This window comes from Notolepis coatsorum (assembly GCF_963971535.1).
Source record: "Notolepis coatsorum genome assembly, chromosome: 11".
Classification (NCBI taxonomy): domain Eukaryota; kingdom Metazoa; phylum Chordata; class Actinopteri; order Aulopiformes; family Paralepididae; genus Notolepis; species Notolepis coatsorum.
Window position 1 is genome coordinate 30,857,140 of NC_140175.1, and position 24,396 is coordinate 30,881,535.

At 43.2% G+C, this 24,396-nt stretch overlaps 1 protein-coding gene across 2 annotated transcripts in view; it reads right to left on the bottom strand.

Annotated features, from left to right (window-relative positions):
- Positions 1-3,258: 3,258 nt before the first annotated feature.
- The window catches only part of wdr7 (WD repeat domain 7), a 344,639-nt gene continuing 323,501 nt past the window's right edge, over positions 3,259-24,396 (bottom strand). For both annotated transcript variants that reach the window (XM_084325436.1, XM_084325435.1), the window contains 2 exons: positions 10,894-10,998; positions 3,259-7,077 (listed from right to left, as the gene is read on the bottom strand). In XM_084325436.1, the coding sequence (XP_084181562.1) occupies positions 6,874-7,077; positions 10,894-10,998 (309 nt within the window). In that variant the 3' untranslated portion in view covers positions 3,259-6,873. The remainder of the gene's footprint in view (positions 7,078-10,893; positions 10,999-24,396) is intronic.

Here is a 24,396-nt window from a genome sequence, read left to right on the forward strand (position 1 = left end):
ATATGTTCGTCCCACACTACTATATGTCCCCTCAGTCCCACACTACTATAGTCCCCTCAGTCCCACACTACTATATGTCCCCTCAGTCCCACACTACTATATGTTCGTCCCACACTACTATATGTCCCCTCAGTCCCACACTACTATATGTTCCAGTCCCACACTACTATATGTTCCAGTCTCACACTACTATGTCCCCTCAGTCCCACTACTATTATGTTCCATATCAGCTCATTTGTAATTAATTAGTGCGTTTAGAGTGTGAACAGTGAACACCCACATGACCCAAAATAACTCAACCTCCAGCCTTTATCTATGAATATGCACAACGCTTCAACTTACCTTCTTTTAATAATTATGTAAATGTAATAAAATAAAGTCACATCTGAAGGATCAGAGAGAATATAGGGTTGAAGGAATGAGGCCTAAAAACACAGAAAAAGTCAATTAAGGAGATAATGTAAACGTTGGTCTACGGGTTTAAAGAGTTTTGAGAAAGATAGATACTTGTAATGAAATATTCATCACAACGAACTTGGTAAAAAAAAAACAATACCGGCACATCAATCATCTCAACCCCATTAAAATATGAACATTAAATAATGAAATACAGTAGGTTGTAAATATTTGATGCTGGAAGATGCAGATACGCCGGTTAATTAGAGATAGGGCAAATCAGGGAGATCAAAGGATGCAATTGATCGGTTTCTCCGTGATTAGGAACTTTCATTAGAGCATCCCTCTTCCTAATGACTATTCACAACAGATACAAGTTGAGTGATGAGTGAGTGAGTGAGTGTGCGTGCACATGCAATGGACATTTGCCAAAGGCCCCCTTTTCTCTTGTCTAATTACAGTCTTTTTCTAACGTGGACCTCAGACAGAGTGTGAGAGAGAGTAGACAAAGATAAAGCGAGAGAAAGAGAGGGAGATGAGTCGGAGTGATACAAGGCAGAAAGTGAGACACAGAAAGACAAAGATAGAGGAAGAAGAAAAGATGAGAGCTAGAAGTGAGAGATGAGAGAGAAACAAAAGGCAGAAAAAGACAGTGAGAAAGATTCGAGAAAGACTGGGAGATAAAGAGACATACATTGATTGATGAGTTCTCCGAGGGCCGAGTCGTTTTGTTGTAATTACTACAAGACTGGCTCTGCTCCTCTCTCTCTCACTAAATATCTTCCATTTTCTCCTATTAATGACCATAATAAACTTTCATTAAGTTAAGTCATTGCATTTCAATATGTGGAGTGAAACTGTGGAACAGTCCGAATGTTGTGCTTAAGCAATGTCCAAATATAATACAATTCAAACTGAGTTATAAAGAAATTATTTTCACGAGGTACAGGGATGAGGACGGGATTCGACATTCACGAGTGTTTACATTTTTATAACATTTTCTTCATGTTTTACATATATTTGTATATATATATTTGTTTTGTAAGGATTTAAATCAGTAAAAATTACATTAATTTTGAGTAGTGGAAAAGGGGTAGGATTAAATAAGTGTATACTTCTTCCTACTCCTTTTTGAACATGTAAATTGAGCAATTTTTTTTATTTCATTGCTAGAGATTAACGATTTGTTTTTGTTGTTCGAAATAAAATAAACTGAAATAAACTTTCAGTAATAATCTACATATTCATAATGAGACACAGGAATAGGGATACATACATCGTTAAGAACTGTAACGTTCTCCTGTGAAACTGCATCACTGGTGCAGATGCTCGTCACAATAAAAAAACAAACACGTATGTGGGTTCAAATCCCTACATAAGCAATGGAAAACAAAGTAAAGGTGAATATAATAACTAAAGAAGAGACAGAATGGAAGGGAAGAACACAGGAACACCTGAGAAAAGGGAAATTAAGCGGCATGTTATATTAGAAACATGAGTGGAATTAAATAAACCATGAAAAGTGCTATTTGAGTCCTTTTGGATTCTTGTTGGACAGATAGTCTTTATTGAACAGAGTTAAACAGCACACAACAGTTTAACACAACACACACGCCTATACAGTACACAGTACAGTACGCCTGCTATATGTCATGTGAGGGGGAAGCACATTTACATGCGCAATCAAACACACACACACACACACACACACACACACATACACTTACACTTACACTTACAAAGGATGCGTCATGTGTCAACATATCAGCGTTTAACTTTTCAACGGATCATGTGCTAAAGAAAACACGTCGTGTTAATGTGTGTTGCAATCAGCACATCGTTGAACAGGTGTAGCCTACACACAGCGAGCAGAGTGGTACCTCACTACAGACGGGTTCGTTACACAAGCATTTTAGACCGAACAGTGTAGATAACATGTAACAAAACGAGGTCTTCTAAAACCGAGAGGAGGTGTCTTTTCCAGTGTGTCTATAATGGACTAGGACGGCTGCGGCTCCGACGCCGAGCTGAACGATTTAGAACAGCTGCAGCAACAAAGGGAGAGAGCTGGAGAGACGCCGGGGAGGAGAGAGAGACGGAGAGACACACAAAGAGAAAGAGTTGAGCGGGTGGAGAGAGAGAGACGGGGTGAAGTGAACGAGGAGTCTACACTACACTAACCATGTATGTTTCTGCATTCAGAGAACACGTTGGAGAGAGAGAGAGACTTCGGTTATTGTTGAAGTCTCCACATACAATAGGTATAGGCGACAAACTGGGGGGATAATAACGGCATAGCAATAATGAAGTAACATTTCATCGGCACAGAGAGGACCCCACAGAAGCCATGCGAGACGGGACCGGCTCACAGAACGTGAGGTCACATTCATATAAGCTCCGCACAGAAGCCTCGCGCCGTCGTGATATTGACTCGGAGCGACATCGAGTAGAAACACTCTTTTATGTTACCGACACTGCTTAGAACTAAGCCTGATCTTAGTACTTTTGCACCGAGCTCTGGGGTTGACACTTAAGCACAAGGCCGGCGCACGGTGCTTCACATTAGTTCTCAATAGACCCTTTACACGGCAGACGTTTTCACATGTCAAAGCAGGGCTAATTACATTAATAATAAAATATATATTATATAGGGTCCGACTGATCTACTGGTAGGCGTGCCAGTCAGCCAGCAATGGCAATACTATTCGACTACTGTGCTGGTTCACTGGCACAACTAAATCAAGTGAACCCATTATGAAAGTTAGGTAAGACGCTAGATTGGACATTTCATTTTTTAATTTATTTTACATTTTTAGGTAGTGGGAGTGGTTAGGTTATTAAACTACCTGTAAGGTAAAAAATATGACGACCCCCCCCCCCCCAAATGAAACGCAGATGACCCTGTCCGATCTAGCATCAACCTTAACGATTATTAGCTGCACCTGTGTTTTCCCTGCATTGACGTGTCAAAATGTCTGCCCTGAAAATGTCTCTAGTCACACGGAAATGGAGGCAGCCGTATCTAGTCTGGTGAGCGGTGCTGTAGCTAAAACCAGCTGCTTGGTGACGTACACAGGCTCTCACACACACCTTTTTTTTTTCTTTCTTGAAAATATTTTCTTTCAGCAGAAGCTGCCAAAAACACCGTTTCTGAAGCCGTTAAGAGCGGTCTGTGGAGGGATCCAGATTGAGATCTCCAGGCTTTGCTGGTTCCATCTTCCAACGTATATGTGTGTTTGTGTCTGTCCATCAATGCGTGTCTTGTGCATGATGTGTCTATGTGAGTGGAGGTCTTCAAAATCTGTCAAGCCGGTTGGATAAAAATGGACTTTCTTTTTTGGGGGCTGGTGAACTTGTGAAAAGCTTTGACACGCTCGAGTTTACAGGTGTGTGTAATGCTGTCAGAAGCTTTCACACAGCGTTAATGAAACTGACAGGAGAGAGGAGGGGAGGAGAGGAGGGGGGAGAGAAGAGGAGGGGAGGGGGGAAAGCAGAGGACAGGGGCACGCGGGAGAAAGACAGAATGGAGAGGAAGGGAGAGGAGAGAAAAGAGAGGAGTGGAGGGGGAGGGGAGAAAAGCAGATCAGAGCATACTGTACTTAAAAACCAGGTTTTTTTCAAAAGCAACAAAGACTACTAGAGTTACAGTACAACAACAAAAGCCGAAGCGCCTGAACTCATTCTCTCTATCCGATATTCATACAATTCAATAACAGTCTTTCTAAAATATATCCTTCTGCTAGTACTATTACAGCCATGATACACCGGCAACATGTTGTTGAGGCAATGCAGACAATTGATTAAATTGATTAAATTACCTCCAATTATGATCAACCGTCATTTATTTACTTTAGGCCCTTATAGTTTAGTTATCCACATTGGTTTTGTCCCAATTGTCAACCCCTCTAAAAGCAATAGCCCCCCCCCCCCCCCCCTCCATATATTGGCTAAACTAGTTGTCCACTTATCATGTTCTCATAGTAATACATTGACATCTTGAATTTTATTCTGTTCCGTTTTGTCACTTTGTCACAATATTGAGGGGAAATGTTCTTTGCTGGCAAGAAAAACAAAGAAAATGATTAAATTAAAACATCTTTAGTGAAACACATTGGATTTTAATTAGGAATGCTAAAGACATATTTTTAGGTTAGGCTTTTTTTTTTTTCTTTTTTTTTTTGTGACAAGAGCTTGGTGGGAACAATTCAACCGATTATAAAAATCGAAATGTCAAGGTAACCCTTTAAACCCCATAGTGTTTATCTACAAGCACAAGGACACACAAGCACATCAACGTCTTTGCTTAAACAGAAGCACACAGGCTTCAACAGACATGTCAGCAACAGCGTAGTGCCAAGCCGTCATCCTTATTCACAATAAATACATCACACAACCAACCACAACAGACAACCACTGTACAAGAATAACATCAAGCTACATTACAAAGCATGTTTAATGATATATATATATATATGTGTATATCTCCAATGATATGAGTTTCCTCTAAGAACTACGTGTTTTTAAAAACGTATCGTTTTATCTTTGGGTGATATATATGAACTCTTTTCAATATTTATATTTCAGTTTTAAACTCAATAAAAGTACGATCGAGGAGGTGATCATCAAGAAGTTATACAGATGAGCGTATGGGTTTGGTGAAGGGGGGGGGGGGGCATCCCCTGGTGCTCACGGTCTCTTTAAACAGTGGGATTCTGGGTCACTTTTGCCCCCCAAAGCATTTCAACACACAAATGTAAAACCTCTTCTTAAGTGACCTGCCTGGTTATATATATAAAAGGTAAAATAAATAAATTAAAATCGAAGCTGTGACGTAATTACTATAACACGAGATATCTTTATACAATATATAATTTCATGTTGTGAATACAACAGAGGTATATAGTTAACTTAATTCAGCTCTGTATATATGCACTGGTAAGAGCCTCCTAGCTGTGACGTTGTAGCAATTAACACGCAGCTCTCGGCCAATTCGATTTCTTGAGCAGAACCAACTACATTGTCTAAAACACTTGGGCAGAGATATGGAGGAGCCTAGACCAAAACTCTATCTACTGTACGGCTCTGGTGTAACCACCAGCAGCTCAACTCTGCTTTATTCCATCAACCTCCCAATGAAAGCATAGTTACAGCCAATACAGCCACATCAAGGTATATGGTCAGTCAGGCAGAGCAGGGCAGGGCAGACAGTTCAGCATGTTGCAGCACTGGTTAGATGGGTTTCTTAGCTGTTTCTAGGAGAGGTGTTAAGGCGTGGTGCAGCGGTAACGCGGCTGCCTGAGGAAGAGGAAGATACATTGGAGACTGAGAGCTGGAATGCTTTGGGGAAACAGGCCATTGAAGTGAGGTTAACCTCTTGGAGTTAAGGAGGTGTTTAGAATGAAAATCCACCTGGGTATAAAGACACACACACACACACAAGCAGCCACACACACCTGTGTGACGGTTAGGGTTGGTTGGAAATCATCCAGGTGTGAAAAAGTGAAAGTGCAAATCCACACACCTTTCACACCATGCATGGTCAGTTTTCAACCAGACTATCTCAAGTCACACGTGAGCTCTCTCTCTCTATCTTACTCTCTCTCTATCTCACACTCACACACACCATACCCAGACATGAGAAGTGACCACTTTTCAAGAGGTTGAGAGCATACCAAGGGAATGGGGAGTGCAGGGGAGTCTGTTAGGAGTGATTTCACATCAGCACAACCCCACCCACCCAGATTTTTTAATCTTAAATTCAATTTAACTGAATATTTACTTGAAAGGACACAAAATGGCCACATTTAAACGTGGAAGGATGTTTGATGTTGGCTCGCAACATCCCAAAATGAATTAATTCGAACATTTTACTGAAACAGATGCCAAATGGCCACCCTATAATGGTCGCAAATGGGAGCTGCATCATCGAGTGAAAGCATGCAGGCTAATAGGAATGAATAGTGTGTAAACAAAAGTGAATTTGAAAAACAACATCAATGTAAATAGTAAACAATGTAAACAAGCCGTCTCTCGATACAGAGACGCTGTAGTAAAAACACACCTGGAGACACCAGTGCAAGAAAGAAACCGCGGTCTGGCACCAAGCAAAACCGGGACTGGATTTGTGGCGTCACTTCCTGACCAAGCTGCAACACACTGGAACTACAGTATGAACTGAAATGTAGAATGTTCTACTCGTCTTTAAACCTAAACCCTACCGTATACAGAGATCAAAAACTAATGTTCTGAAGATGTACCTATTGTAATTTGACTTTGAAGCCTTGTGTGGAGAACTCAAACATCTGAATCACATGGCAAACCAGAAGCAGATACAGTTTGAGATGAGCAACTTCCGAATGTACAGATGTATATTTTTATCATCGACGGTGGTCTTTGTGACCCCAAAACAAGTGGGAAAACCAGGAGCGGAGATTGACCAGGAACGGAAACCAGGGTTCGGGTTGAGATGAAGAACTCTTAGACCATGAAGCGGTGCTCCTTGCCGTCGTGGGCCATGAGGATGACGTTGCGGTTGGAGGTCCAGATGAGCCGGGCCAGCTTCAGGTGGTTCTGGGAGCCGGGCGAGGCGGGCTGGACCGGGGGCACCTGGTAGGTCTTAATGCAGCGCAGCTGTGGGGCGGAGTTCAACATGCCGATGCTGCCCAGGAGACTGGTGTTCATCTGAGGAGACCAGGAGAGAACATACCGTCAATACCTCCCGCTGGTGCAGTACATACATAATGGCTGCTTACAACAGCTGCTTGTTGTTGTTGTTCTTAGCTCAAGTCTATTTAAATCTTTCAAAATGTTCTTATGTACCCCAGTTGCTACTGCATGTACATATATGTGTTTTATTACATGTATATCTACATACATACTACCTATTCGCCTGTTTATTCTCCACCCATCGATCATCCATAGCAACACTATATTATCACAGACATCCATGTTGGGGGATCCCCCTTTGAATGGCCCTTCTAAGGTTTCTCTCCTCCACATCGCCTGTGGTGCTTTTTTCGTATTGCGTTTTTCCTTACCTTCGCTGGGGTATGTCTGGAAGTGTTGCATATTTGGATTTTATGGTGGTGAGTGTGACAGCATGTGATGTTTCTTCTTGACTGTATGTTGTTCTTCTTCTGTATGTTGTGTACGTATGTCATAAATGTCATTATGAATTGAAAATGGGGGACCCTGATGTAAACAAGACAAACAGCTTTCTCTGGTCTGCATCCCCTTAACAATTGTGTGTATTGAGCCGTACTGTATTGTACCCATTCTGCAATCTGTTAATAAAATGGTCAATCAATCAATTCAATCAATGACTTGTTTAAAGAAGACTTGTCAAACCCATGGGGGCATTACCTTGTGATCTCGGGCTTTACAAATACATTTGATTTGATTTTTTTTTTTAGACCTGGTGCAGTGTGTTTTAATCGGGGTACTGATGTAGGTACTGATGTAGGTACAGAGCAGGCGGTTCTTCCTGAGGAGACGGTACCTAGCGAGTGTCCTCTGTTTTGCCGTGGTATGTTGGGGGCCGGGGGACATCGACTCAAGAGACACTAACAAACTGAATAAGCTGGTGAGGAAGGCTAGCTCTGTGGTGGGAGTCAAACTGGACTATCTAGAAGCGGTTTCGGAGAGAGGAGGAGAACCCCTCCCATCCCCTCTATGAGGAGCTAGCTAGGGGGAGGTACATACGCACATTGTGTTATTATTATCAAGAGAGTAAACATATGTCTCACCTGTCATTGTGTTGTTATTATTATCAATAGAGTCTCACCTGTCCGGCTGACCAGACCCTCACCTTTATTTATTTATTTATTCATATTTTATCTCGTTCTTTACCTTTTATTCCGATATATTTTTATTCTGATATATTTTTATTCTCATTTCTATGACCCTGCCTGTACCCCCCTGTGGATACATGCCTCCTAAATACAGGAGAATGTCTTCTTCTCTCTACTAACCCCAACATGGTCAAGCACAGACAGAGCGGTGAGCTTTGACACCAAAGAATGATCATTAGCTAGAGATCATTAACTTGTCAGGCTACTTTTTTATTGATTAATAAATTGGAGGTCTTCAAACGATTCCTTATTTCACAAGAAGAAAGAAAAGCATCTTATAAACACGATGGGTTTTCTTTGCGAGCCCCAAAATCATTGAGACGACTAGTATGTGGAGAGAGTCACATGTAATGGACCAGAGAGAGAGAGAGAGAGAGAGAGAAACCCTATCTGTCCCTCAGAGACCGGGGTAGACACCAAACCCTGCCCACCACTCCCCCAGTGGAGACTGTCTACTGCATGCACAGACACACACTCACGCGCACACACGCACACACTCACACACACTCACACACACACACACACACACACACACACACACACACACACACACACACACACACACACACACACACACACACACACACACACACACACACACACACACACACACACACACACACACACACACACACACACACACACACACACACACACAGGTACAGGGAGTCACAGTGTCTGTTTGTGTGTCTGTGTGATTGTGCCGTGTATATAAAAGTGTGCACTGTACATTTACTGTGTGTGTGTGTGTGTGTGTGTGTGTGTGTGTGTGTGTGTGTGTGTGTGTGTGTGTGTGTGTGTGTGTGTGTGTGTGTGTGTGTGTGAGTGAGGAAGACACCGACAGACCGTCTGCAAACTCATTACCACAGTAGCCGTCCGTCCGGCGCACGAGCCGTGGTTTACGCTTACAGTAATGTCATTAGTGTGTGTGTGTGTGTGTGTGTGTGTGTGTGTGTGTGTGTGTGCGTGTGTGTGTGTGTGTGTGCGCATACGATCAGACAGCAGTGTCAGAGGTTGTAAAGACCCTTCATTCAGAACAACAATTCTGGGAAGAGGACGTGTGTGCGTGTGCATGTGTGTGTGTGCATGTCCTTGCCAGTATGTGTGTGTTTGTGTGTGTATGTGTCAGCGTTTCCGTTAGCCGGTAATTACCGGTATTTGTCCGACAAAATCTCCTGAAGTCCGACATATTTAATTTCTCCGGTCTTAATGTCCGGTGAAAATAATTCCCTGAGTCTAAGCACAATTTGATTATTTGAATTGTATTAAAATAGGCTAAAATTAAATAGCCTATGCGATGAACGAAACGATCATTACATTTGTTTCCTCGTTGCTTCTAATAATGACAACGACGTTGTCAGCGAGAGCTTTAAAAACGTAGGTCTCGGTTCGCTTCATCGGACCAAACGCGAACCAAATATAGGAAGTGATTATTATTATTACTGCTCGCAGCACTCACTGCAAAACAAGCACACTGCATCTAATCTCTCTATCTATCTATCTATCTATCTCTCTCTCTCTCTCTCTCTATCTATCTATCTATGTCTGTGCATCTTGGGAAGAAGGAAGAAAAAACGCGGCTTATTATTATTACCGAGGCGCGCGGCTTATTATATTATTAAACCGGCTACTTGTGGGCACTCATAAAAACACTGTGGTCTACAAGTTGTTTAGCGAGAGGATGGTGGTAGGTAATGTGCTTCAATAGAACAATGGATCAATGCCATGTCAAAACTCGGCTCCGCTGATCTGGGCTCCGCAGTACACACACAGACACACACACACGCGTGCGCGCACACACAGGATCGCAGCCACACACACATTTCCACTGTCCAATAGACAAGCGCCCTTTTCGACCGCGTGACATTGAGGTGGAGAGAGTAGTCACGCAAACCACGATAATGTTGCAGTCTCTCTGCTTTCTCAGTTCTTCGCTTGATATAATTAATACAAATGTCCAATATAACGGAATTCGTTAGCTCATAAAAATGTGATTATAACAGACTTTAGTGTCGGACCGACTGCCACATACGCGGTCTATTTTATTTCAAGTCAGCAGCAGCACGGAGACGGAGTATCGAGGGACTTATTTTATTTGGAATATATTAATGACTGTATACGCAAAAGTAGCCTAGTTTTAAGTAATAATATTATAAATCTACATGCCTTGAGGATGACATGAGCCTGCCTATCAATTGTTTTAAAGCTCAATAAACTATGACCGGAATTAATCTCATTTGTCCGGTAGTTGAAATCTTGCAGGTCACGGAGACCGGCAACAATTTTTTCTAACGGAAACCCTGGTATGTGTGTGTGTGTGTTATGTGTGTGTATATAATGGTCACCATGGAATACGTCGGTCATCCCACATCTATCATGCATGAGTACTGCAGTGGTCTCTGTGGTCATTCCTTCTTGAATGTCACACAGTAAAAACACTAGAATGCAAAAACGTGTGTTTCATTAGATTGTGGGAGAAGAAATTGGCGCCGGACACACAATCAGAACGGAGCAATATAGAATTGGAACAACAATAGTCAATATCTTCCCAATATCTACTTTGATATATATATATATATCGTATATATTTCGTATATTGGTATCAGGATTGGTCTAAATATGTATGTGTGTGTGTTACTGTACTTACCTGCCAGAAGGAAATATGACTATCAGCATTTGAGTAGGTCGCTAGATATCGACCATCAGGAGCAAACGACACAGATGTGATGGGACCCTTGTGACCGTGGATATTCTGGAGAGAGAGAGAGAGAGAGAAAGAGAAAGAGAGAGAGAGAGAGAGAGAGAGAGAGGGGGGGGGAATACAAGGATAATGGAAAAGTGAACATCCCAAAACTGCCAGCTAAGTGAAATATAGTTGAAATCTGTCACTCACACTGACAGGAGTAAGAGTGTGCCTGATACTGTAGACAAAAAACAAGCTTTTCCTGGAAAAATACCGTTGGGGGGCGCGTGCGCACACACACACACGCACACACACACACACACACACACACACTTCTCGCCCCTCTCTTCCTCCCTCTTGTACTTTTGTCATTCTCTCTCTCTACTAAATCTTTCATACTGATGGGAAACAGAGGAGCAGATGTAACAGACAGAGAGACACAGACAGACATACAGATACAGTAAAGACAGACAGACAGACAGGCAGGCAGGCAGGCAGGCAGACAGACAGACAGACAGACAAACAGGCAGGCAGACAGACAAACAGGCAGGCAGACATACAGGCAGGCAGGCAGGCAGGCAGGCAGGGAGGCAGACAGAGAGACAGACAAACAGGCAGGCAGACATACAGAGAGACAGACAGACAGACAGGCAGGCAGGCAGGCAGGAAGACATAGAGACAGACAGAGAGACAGACAAACAGGCAGGCAGACATACAGAGAGACAGACCGACAGACAGACAGGCAGACAGACATACAGCCAGACAGGCAGACAGACAGAGAGACAAACAGACAGGCAGGCAGACAGAGAGACAAACAGAAAGACAGACAGACAGACAGGCAGGCAGGAAGACATAGAGACAGACAGAGAGACAGACAAACAGGCAGGCAGACATACAGAGAGACAGACCGACAGACAGGCAGACAGACATACAGCCAGACAGACAGGCAGGCAGGCAAGCAGACAGGCAGGCAGACAGACAGAGAGACAAACAGACAGGCAGCCTGACATAAATGAAAGCCTTCACAAATACTGTACGTGTAGACAAACACATGCAGATGAAATAAAGAGCTAAACAATCTGTAATGAATAATTAACTTTACAATAAAGCACAGTTTATATAGTTAAAGTTTGATGTCTAGACAGAGATGCTGAATGAAAAACGTGACTTTAAATTTAATTATATATGTGGGTTGTCTTCAAGCACAATTCTTATGAGGGCATTCCATCGACTTGGAAACATATACAAGCACAGACACACACGCAGTTACACACGCGCACACACACACGCGCACACACACACACTGCACGGAAGACAGTAAGTAAAGTAGTTTCAGAGACAGGTTGAGTGCTGGCAGGAAATTACCAACACACAAACATGCACGCACACACACAAACATGCGCGCGCACACACACACACACACACACACACACACCGCATCGAGGGAGTCAGTAGGCATAACAATTTAAGTGTGAGAGCCTGGTGAGAGGTTGAGTGCTAGCTGGCAGTTATAACAAACGCGCGCACGCACACACACACACACACACACACACACACACACACACACACACACGCACACACGCACACACAGGATGAAGGCTAGTGGGTTGTTAAACTGTGAGACAGGTTCAGTGCTAGTAAGTTGGTCAGATCAATGGGAGACGTCACTTAAAAGACACCTTACAGTAAAGCGGCACTGCATGCAGTTTATTTACCTTTTCCCCACCCTTTTTTAAAGTGAACCTTTTATATACGTACTATTTGCTAGATTTGTTAACTACACCGTGAAATACTCCCAATACCAGAGTCAAGAGACTCTCCACAATGTGTGTAGAGTTGAGAATAAACCATTTCTGAATTAAAACATATTTATTTAATATTTACTTATAAGCCCATCTAACATGTAATTAGGACTGGACAATATGGCCAAAGTATCATACAATAGATATTTCTTTGTTTCTGATGGTATAATAGTATTTGGTGGAATTTCGTTTTCCAGTAGAAATTACAACGTGATATGCATTCTTCTTAGGGTTATGTTATTGTCATGGTATGATTTCGTAAAAAAAAAAAAAAAAAAAAATGTTTTCACTTATTTTAATAGTTTTAATAGGGGGTGACGGTGGCTCAGGAGGTAGAGCGGTTGTCTGGTAACCTGAAGGTTCCCGGTTTGATTCTGGCTCCTCCTGTCGAAAAGGACACCTCTTGCTTGTCCTTGAGCAAGACACTTGACCCCTAACTGCTCCCGATGAGCAGGTTGGCACCTTGCACGGTCGCCTCCGCCATCAGCGTGTGAATGTGAGGCATAAGTTGTAAAGCGCTTTGGATAAAAGCACTATATACTTGCCGCCTCAATTTGTGCCACCCATCGCCACACTCGCTCTGATCAGGGCCGGTCCAAGCCTTTATTGGGCCCTAAGAAAATGATTTGGGGGGCCTCCCACTGCCTTAGAGGAGGGGGGGGGGGGGGGGGGGCACCGAACTATCTTTGGGTGTGTTTTTTCTGTGCTGTCTGGCACTTTACCAATGGCGAAATTCTGGAACAAGCTCCCACTAAACATGAAGTCTGCAAGCACTCTGCAGACTTTTAAGGCCATGCTCAAAACCCACCTTTAAAATCCTTGAGCTAGTTTTGTGTTGTAGTATGACTGGTGTATTATGTCCGTCTGTTCTCGGTCTGCTTGGTTGGCCTGCATGTATTTTCTCTGTTTTCTTATTGTTCCTGTCTTTCTGTTTGTCTTTTCCCCCCGAGCTGCACCCAGGGCCGATAAATAAATGTATCATATCATCATTTGCACACCTACAGATCCTGAGCTGCTATGTTTTGTATTTTTATTGTGTGCCTTGTTTCGCTTGTAATCCTGTTGTCCTTGTAAAGCTGTATAATAATTGTATAGCTTTTTGTCCAATAAAAGACATATTTCTTGGGGGCCCTCTGGTGGCCATGGAGGCCCTAAGCAGGCACTTAGTTTGCGTATGCGTTGGGCCGGCCCTGGCTCCGATTGTCTCCTTCCATTGACTTTACATGCATTTTAGAATGTATCTGAATCCCAGTCTCCATATGGCCCCTCCCTTTCTCTCCCTTGCCCAATCCCTCTTCCTCCCTCCCCTCCTCTCTACCTAACCATCCCTCCTCCCTCCCTCCGCCTGCCTCCGTCACAGCATGGTTCTCTCTAATCTCACAGCAGATCACCACTGAGAGGGGGCCCTTCACAATAGAGAACCTGCTTCCATTTTAACACACACACACGTGCACAAGCACACTCTGGTACACGTGCATGCGCACACACGCACACACTCAGGCACAGGTGCACTCACTCACACAAAGAGAGACACACACACACACACACACACACACACACACACACACACACAAACACACACAAACACACACACACAGCTCAGTGTAAACTGGGGGGCTTTGTTAAGGGGAAAATCGCTGCAACAACCACAGCAACATCTGCCCACTGATCTACCATGAAAGATAGGAGATGGGGAGAGAGGGAAGTGGAGGGGAGTGAGAGGGAAGAGGAGAGAGAGGGAAGAGGAGAGAGAGGGAAGTGGAGAGAGAGGGAAGAGGAGAGAGGAAAATGGAGAGAGGGAAGTGGAGAGAGAGGGAAGAGGAGAGAGAGGGAAGTGGAGAGAGAGGGAAGAGGAGAGAGAGGGAAGAGGAGAGAGAGGGAAGAGGAGAGAGAGGGAAATGGAGAGAGAGGGAAGAGGAGAGAGGGAAGTGGAGAGCGAGGGAAGAGGAGAGAGAGGGAAGTGGAGAGGAGATTTAGACATTTACAGGGGCCAGTTTCTAATTGCAGGCTCTTTGAGAGCGATTTTGAAGGAGGGTAGGGATTCACATTCCTTCACGGCTGTGGGTAGGGCGTTCCACATTATTGTTGCATAATTGCGAACCATGTTTAGTCCCTTGTTTGAGCCGAATCTGGGTTGAACATGATTTGTGGAGCTCCCTCTGGTGTTGTGGGCGTGGAATTCACTGACCTTTGGGAAGTATTTCAACATGTACATGGTGTAGTGTATCTTGTAGACCAGGCCCATTGCACGTTTCTGTACTCTGTCGTCTACTCTAAGCCATCCTAGGTTGTCAAAGTGTGCAGGGGTGAGGTGGGTTTTGTGAGTAAGGCCAAGCAGTAGTCTGACCAGTTTGTTTTGTGATGTTTGTAGCCTTGTTTTAAGGGCCTTTGTGGTGCTTTGGTACCATGAGGTGCAAGCCCGACATTCTGAACATTGGGGCCACCGATGGGAGGCTCAACAGGAATCCTTGTGTCCCACTTGTAGTTAGACTGTCAGTCTACCTGTCCTGTCTACCTTTCTGTCAGCCAGTCTATCTCTCTATCGGTCTGTCAGTTTGTGTTCTTATCCACCCAAAACACACTTCCTCTTACATTATCTATCTGCTGTGTGTGTGAGTGTGTGCGTGTTTGTTTTGCTGTGCATGGGATCGTATTGACTTTCTGTGCAGCCCAGGGAGCAGATTTTTGGTTAAAACCAAACAGTTCTTCCCGTCTTCTGGGTGTGAAAAGCAGGCAGACCACACTGTTTGTCAGTTGACTGGCTACATTGTGACAAAACAACAACACCCCCACCGCTATGAAAGGCTTTTAAATAAGTAAGGGATAATACACAACCAGGTGTGTGGTTATTAAAATAATGCATGGCGCGGAGGCCACTGTCGGATGGATACGTCGTAACATTGTGACAATATTAACTTGTCCTGTTCCATGTAGGTGTGTCACAGCCAGCGAGAGCGCAGGCACAGCACAGAGGCCTGGCACAGCACCGAGGCCTGGCACAGCACAGAGGCCTGGCACAGCACAGAGGCCTGGCACAGCACCGAGGCCTGGCACACCTAAATGAAACAGGGCCATAATTCATGTTATTAATTACACCTAAATGACGTCAGTCTTTTATTACTTTTCCAGTAGGCCAAGCTTATATCAGTTCTCGTGATACTGTAGTGTGGGGTAGGACACAGTTATTGATTAGAGCATTAATTTTGAACTGCAAGCAGGCTGCTATATCAGATCCATGCAGTACTGGTGTCAGGGTTTCCTTTAGCTGCTAAATCCCGGCCAATGGACGTCTAGAATTTTCAAATATAAATCTCAATGGTCATTGTGAAAAAAATAAATGTGGTACATTGGACTGTGGCGAGTGGATACATAGTAGAGTGCTGCCCTGTCCTACGACCAGAGAGGGAGGGTGCATGTTCTGGCAGTGAGAGATCACCTTCTGGTGACACCAGACACACATTTGCAAGTTCAACAACAATGAAGAACTGATGAAGACCAGCTTTGTCGAATCATGTTGGCGTTTTTTTTTTTTTATTATTTTTTTTTTTTTTTTTTTTACTATGTAGCCGCGACACAATAAAGGCGTTTTAAGATATTTTCCTTCCCGATATAGTTTTTGGGATCCTGTCTTGCCTTTATAGGAAATCCTCCCAATACTAACGCTAACAATGAAGAAGGACATGTGGACATGTCGAGGCAGCAGGACCAGCGAAGAAAACAACAAACAAGCCGATGCAACAAGTATGAAGTACAGGACGAGCTGCACTACTAAGTTTGATGTTGACGTTAGGTAATGTAACTATTCTGCCTTCGCAATTGCATGTCTGAGCGAGGCTAGACGGAACAAAAACTCTGTGTGCGTGAAAAAGGTGTGGCTTGAAATGACAATGACAATTTAAATAGTTCCATGTACCAAATGCTCATTAACTTAATGTAATAAACATGAAATAAACGACTTCTTAAATGCCTATGCATTCTAACCCCTTCTATTCACAGGTAAGTGAAGGCAAGTATTTTAATCTAACATAAATATCCAGCATGGTAAGTAACTCCGGTAAGTATTAACACATTCATTGTAATGCTATTTTGCTTAGCATAGCCCTCTATATAAATACCCCCTTCAGTTAGCTAGTAAGCTAGAAGAAGAGTTGACGTGACTAGCACGAGTAGCTTACATTCATCTGGTGACTAAAATAACATTTTCCTTTCACAGAACAATTTCCTCATGAAAACAATCATATTAACAAGATTTCCTATCATTACTTACGGACATATCAACTCCAAGGCTTAAACAGAAGGAGATAACTGTTTAGCATGCATAGTGTAGGTTGCTCTTTGTTCAACTGAAACCAAAATGGAGGATGAAAACTTAATTAACAGGTCCACTAGGGTAATGCAATCTAAACAGGGATCAAAACAGTAACGTTAACAGTATTGACGTTTTGAGATTGACCAAAGGAGTCCGTCTGCCAACAAAGATAATTGTTACGTCAGAGAAGTAATTTACTCACGAAATGGATCACCATTCAACGTTATCGAAGACTCTGCCAGTGACCGATACGTACTCATGATTAACGTTACTTCCTCTATTAGGCTGCAGCTAGCGTTACGTTGATCCATTGTGTCCGTCTGTCTACGTTGTTGTTTTTAATTCATTTTCAATGAGGAGTATCTGTTTGTTGGACAGGGTTCATCATCATCATCAAACCTTTATTTGAATAGGCAGGTTAATTAAGAACAAGTTCTTATTTTCAATAATGGACAGGGTTGTTGGACAGGGTTGACGCTGTATCCATCTCTGCCAGATTTGTGTCCGTTTTGAAGACACAAAGGTTCGGAGAGGGTGACATGTTGGAAGAGATGGATATGTTACCATCCGGGCACAACTGCAATGGCACAATCACATCAGATTCTAATTTAGAAATAAACAAACGGACAGTAATACCCTCAGTCAAATGTCTATCCATTCATTAACGGATCAATGTACAGACACAGCCTAGCCGTGTTCTCATGCACACATGTTCTCTATGACCGCATGTGTATTACATGATATGGCCGTTCAATTTGAACTTGTTGGCCACGTTGGTAGCAAAAACCCTGACTGGTATATCTGAAATGATATGAAATGATTTTAATAATGCTTGCAATAAGCCAGACTCCTTTATATTCCTTATAAGTGGACTTGCTTTCTCAACACCTCGCTGAACTAAAGCTACCATTTACACTATTAATTTGGAATTAGAGTTGTTTTCTTTCACCCGTGTCATTCTTAGCCACAATAAGTACAATAATGCTTTGATGTTGTTTACTCTTCAGAAAACAATCAGACATCCTTCCAACCCTCTTTAGTTTCCTCCTTTGTGGCCCTTCACTCTTCTTTCTGTCTATCCTTCTCATATCTTGAGAACCGTTCATCCGATCGACTTCACGCTCGACGGGCGTATTGCTGAGGACCCAGGGGAGTGCAGAGTCAAATATGGTGCCCGCTTGGCCAGATGGTGGAATTATAACGCGTGTCTGTCCTGCATATCTTGAGAACCGTTCATCCGATCGACTTCACGCTCAGTGGGTGTGTTGCAGAACACCGCAAGCAGCCACACTGAGGGTGTCCACAATGCTGCAAGCAGCCACACTGAGGGTGTCCACAATGCTGCAAGCAGCCACACTGAGGGTGTCCACAATGCTGCAAGCAGCCACACTGAGGGTGTCCACAATGCTGCAAGCAGCCACACTGAGGGTGTCCACAATGCTGCAAGCAGCCACACTGAGGGTGTCCACAATGCTGCAAGCAGCCACACTGAGGGTGTCCACAATGCTGCAAGCAGCCACACTGAGGGTGTCCAACTAACACTTTCTAACAAACAGCAACTACATCCTACTAATAATACTTCATAACAAATACGGTCTAACAAACAACTGCATCCTACTAATAACACTTCATAACAAACACTTTCTAACAAACAGCAACTGCATCCTACTAATAACACTTCATAACAAACACTTTCTAACAAACAGCAACTACATGCTACATATAATACTTCATAACAAACACTTTCTAACAAACAGCAACTACATGCTACTAATAACACTTCATAGCAAACACTTTCTAACAAACAACTGCATCCTACTAATAACACTTCATAACAAACACTTTCTAACAAACAACTCCATCCTACTAATAACACTTCATAACAAACACTTTCTAACAAACAACTGCATCCTACTAATAATACTTCATAACAAACACGTTCTAACAAACAACTACATCCTATAAGCTCAAGGGAAGTGGAGAGAGGGGGAAGAGGAGAGAGAGGGAAGTGGAGAGAGAGGGAAGTGGAGGGGAGTGAGAGGGAAGAGGAGAGAGAGGGAAATGGAGAGAGGGACGTGGAGAGAGAGGGAAGAGGAGAGAGAGGGAAGTGGAGAGAGAGGGAAGTGGAGAGAGAGGGAAGAGGAGACAGAGGGAAGAGGAGAGAGAGGGAAATGGAGAGAGAGGGAAATGGAGAGAGAGGGAAGAGGAGAGAGGGAAATGGAGAGAGAGGGAAGAGGAGAGAGGGAAGTGGAGAGAGAGGGAAGAGGAGGGGAGTGAGAGGGAAGAGGAGAGAGAGGGAAGAGGAGAGAGAGGGAAATGGAGAGAGGGACGTGGAGAGAGAGGGAAGAGGAGAGAGAGGGAAGTGGAGAGAGAGGGAAGTGGAGAGAGAGGGAAGAGGAGACAGAGGGAAGAGGAGAGAGAGGGAAGTGGAGAGAGAGGGAAGTGGAGGGGAGTGAGAGGGAAGAGGAGAGAGAGGGAAGTGGAGAGAGAGGGAAGTGGAGGGGAGTGAGAGGGAAGAGGAGAGAGAGGGAAGAGGAGAGAGAGGGAAATGGAGAGAGGGACGTGGAGAGAGAGGGAAGAGGAGAGAGAGGGAAGTGGAGAGAGAGGGAAGTGGAGAGAGAGGGAAGAGGAGAGAGAGGGAAATGGAGAGAGAGGGAAGAGGAGAGAGGGAAGTGGAGAGAGAGGGAAGAGGAGAGAGAGGGAAGTGGAGAGGAGATTTGGACATTTACAGGGGCCAGTTTCTAATTGCAGGCTCTTTGAGAGCGATTTTGAAGGAGGGTAGGGATTCACATTCCTTCACGGTTGTGGGTAGGGCGTTCCACATTATTGTTGCATAATTGCGAACCGTGTTTAGTCCCTTGTTTGAGCCGAATCTGGGTTGAACATAATTTGTGGAACTCCCTCTGGTGTTGTGGGCGTGGAATTCACTGACCTTTGGGAAGTATTTCGACATGTACATGGTGTAGTGTATCTTGTAGACCAGGCCCATTGCACGTTTCTGTACTCTGTCGTCTACTCTAAGCCATCCTAGGTTGTCAAAATGTGCAGGGGTAAGGTGGGTTTTGTGAGTAAGGCCAAGCAGTAGTCTGACCAGTTTGTTTTGTGATGTTTGTAGCCTTGTTTTAAGGGCCTTTGTGGTGCTTTGGTACTAGGGCTGGGCGATATGGAAAAAAATTATATCGCGATAACGATATGATAATTTTATTTTATTTCTCGATATCGATAATTATCGAATTGTTATAAGTATAAAAAAAATTGTGTATGTAAGATGTATGTTTATTTTGCAGCAATTCTTTGTCATTGCCGCCATCTTTAGTGTTACATCCCCTCACACTCCAGTTCTCAGGCTGCAGCTGGTTTAAAAGCTAAAGTAAACCGGCTTCTCTGCTGGCTGTGGCTCCAGAGGAGTTGAACAGTTCTGGCTCTGCTCGTTTATTTTCGATCTTTTGGCGCTTTTTTGGTGGACAAACCACCGCACATGTGCACTGTGACTCGTGACTGGAGTCTAGTTCTGCTAGCACACATAGCCTACTGTGTACAGACGGTTTCAAAATGTATTTTAAATTAGAAAGCAAACAAAATAAATGGACAAGAGAAAATGAAATCTGAATTTGGTCAGTATTGTCATTTGGACAAGCAAAGCCATTACTTTAAGTTGCAGGCAAGAAAGACAAGTCTGTCCACTGTCTCTGGTTTTAAAACTGCCCTGTTGCAGGTAAAAAAAAAAAAAAAAAAAAAAAAAAACGATTTTTCGATTTTTTTTTATTTCGATATTCGATATCGATTATTCAAATATATCGCGATATTTATCGTTATCGTTATATCGCCCAGCCCTATTTGGTACCATGAGGTGCAAGCCCGACATGCTGAACATTGGGGCCACCGATGGGAGGCTCAACAGGAATCCTTGTGTCCCACTTGTAGTTAGACTGTCAGTCTACCTGTCCTGTCTACCTTTCAGTCAGCCAGTCTATCTCTCTATCGGTCTGTCAGTTTGTGTTCTTATCCACCCAAAACACACTTCCTCTTACATTATCTATCTGCTGTGTGTGTGTGTGTGTGTGTGTGTGTGTGTGTGTGTGTGTGTGTGTGTGTGTGTGTGTGTGTGTGTGTGTGTGTGTGTGTGTTTGTTTTGCTGTGCATGGGAGCGTATTCACTTTCTGTGCAGCCCAGGGAGCATATTTTTGGTTAAAACCAAACAGTTCTTCCCGTCTTCTGAGTGTGAAAAGCAGGCAGACCACACTGTTTGTCAGTTGACTGGCTTCATTGTAACAAAACAACAACAACAACAACAACACCCCCACCACTATGAAAGGCTTTTAAATAAGTAAGGGATAATACACAACCAGGTGTGTGGTTATTAAAATAATGCATGGCGCGGAGGCCAATGTCAGATGGATACGTCGTAATGTTGTGCCAACATTAACTATGTGGTCCTGTTCCATGTAGGTGTGTCACAGCCAGCGAGAGCGCAGGCAAAGACAGCACCGAGGCCTGGCACACCTACATGAAACAGGGCCATAATTCATGTTATTATTAATTACACCTAAATGACGTCAGTCTTTTATTACTTTTCCAGTAGGCCAAGCTTATATCAGTTCTCGTGATACTGTAGTGGGGTAGGACACAGTTATTGATTAGAGCATTAATTTGGAACTGCGAGCAGGCTGCTATATCAGATCCATGCAGTACTGGTGTCAGGGTTTCCTTTAGCTGGTAAATCCCGGCCAATGGACGTCTTCGAATTTTCAATTGGCCGGCAAATATAAATCTCAATGGTCATTGTGGAAAAAAAAAATGTGGTACATTGGACTGTGGCGAGTGGATACATAGTAGACCGCTGCCCTGTCCTACGAACAGAGAGGGAGGGTGCATGTTCTGGCAGTGAGAGATCACCTTCTGGTGACACCAGACACACATTTGCAAGTTCAACAACAATGAAGAACTGATGAAGACCAGCTTTGGAGAATCATGTTGGCGTTTTTTTTCTTTCTTTTTTTACTATGTAGCCGCGACACAATAAAGGCGTTTTAAGATATTTTCCTTCCCGATATACTTTTTGGGATCCTGTCTTGCCTTTATACGAAATCCTCCCAATACTAACGCTAACAATGAAGAGGGACATGTGGACATGTCGAGGCAGCAGGACCAGCGAAGAAAACAACAAACAAGCCGATGCAACAAGTATGAAGTACAGGACGAGCTGCACCACTATGTTTGATGCTGACGTTAGGTAATGTAACTATTCTGCCTTCGCAATTGCATGTCTGAGCGAGGCTAGACAGAACAAAAACTCTGTGTTCTTGAAAAAGGTGTGGCTTGAAATGACAATGACAATTTAAATAGTTCCATGTACCAAATGCTCATTAACTTAATGTAATAAACATGAAATAAACTACTTCTTAAATGCCTATGCATTCTAACCCCTTCTATTCACAGGTAAGTGAAGGCAAGTATTTTAATCTAACATAAATATCCAGCATGGTAAGTAACTCGGGTAAGTATTAACACATTCATTGTAATGCTATTTGCTTAGCATAGCCCTCTATATAAATACCCCATTCAGTTAGCTAGTAAGCTAGAAGAAGAGTTGAAGTGACTAGCACGAGTAGCTTACATTCATCTGGTGACTAAAATAACATTTTCCTTTCACAGAACAATTTCCTCATGAAAACAATCATATCATTTCCTATCATTACTTACGGACATATCAACTCCAAGGCTTAAACAGAAGGAGATAACTGTTTAGCATGCATAGTGTAGGTTGCTCTTTGTTCAACTGAAACCAAAATGGAGGATGAAAACAAAATTAACAGGTCCACTAGGGTAATGCAATCTAAACAGGGATCAAAACAGTAACGTTAACAGTATTGACGTTTTGAGATTGACCAAAGGAGTCCGTCTGCCAACAAAGATAATTGTTACGTCAGAGAAGTAATTTACTCACAAAATGGATCACCATTCAACGTTATCGAAGACTCTGCCAGTGACCGATACGTACTCATGATTAACGTTACTTCCTCTATTAGGCTGCAGCTAACGTTCCGTTGATCCATTGTGTCCGTCTGTCTACGTTGTTGTTTTTAATTCATTTTCAATGAGGAGTATCTGTTTGTTGGACAGGGTTCATCATCATCATCAAACCTTTATTTGAATAGGCAGGTTAATTAAGAACAAGTTCTTATTTTCAATAATGGACAGGGTTGTTGGACAGGGTTGACGCTGTATCCATCTCTGCCAGATTTGTGTCCGTTTTGAAGACAAAGGTTCGGAGAGGGTGACATGTTGGAAGAGATGGATATGTTACCATCCGGGCACAACTGCAATGGCACAATCACATCAGATTCTAATTTAGAAATAAACAAACGGACAGTAATACCCTCAGTCAAATGTCTATCCATTCATTAACGGATCAATGTACAGACACAGCCTAGCCGTGTTCTCATGCACACATGTTCTCTATGACCGCATGTGTATTACATGATATGGCCGTTCAATTTGAACTTGTTGGCCACGTTGGTAGCAAAAACCCTGACTGGTATATCTGAAATGATATGAAATGATTTTAATAATGCTTGCAATAAGCCATACTCCTTTATATTCCTTATAAGTGGACTTGCTTTCTCAACACCTCGCTGAACTAAAGCTACCATTTACACTATTAATTTGGAATTAGAGTTGTTTTCTTTCACCCGTGTCATTCTTAGCCACAATAAGTACAATAATGCTTTGATGTTGTTTACTCTTCAGAAAATAATCAGACATCCTTCCAAACCCTCTTTCGCTTCCTCCTTTGTGGCCCTTCACTCTTCTTTCTGTCTATCCTTCTCATATCTTGAGAACCGTTCATCCGATCGACTTCACGCTCGACGGGCGTATTGCTGAGGACCCAGGGGAGTGCAGAGTCAAATATGGTGCCCGCTTGGCCAGATGGTGGAATTATAACGCGTGTCTGTCCTTTGCATATCTTGAGAACCGTTCATCCGATCGACTTCACGCTCAGTGGGTGTGTTGCAGAACACCGCAAGCGGCCACACTGAGGGTGTCCACAATGCTGCAAGCAGCCACACTGAGGGTGTCCACAATGCTGCAAGCAGCCACACTGAGGGTGTCCTCAATGCTGCAAGCAGCCACACTGAGGGTGTCCAACAAACACTTTCTAACAAACAGCAACTGCATCCTACTAATAACACTTCATAACAAACACTTTCTAACAAACAGCAACTAGATCCTACATATAACTAGGGCTGTACCTGACTTCTTCCCGCCCATATAGCGATCAGAAAATACATCCAGGAAAACTTTTATGCTGCTCCTTTGTTTCTCTTCTTCTCTCCCTCCTGTGTGTATCTGATC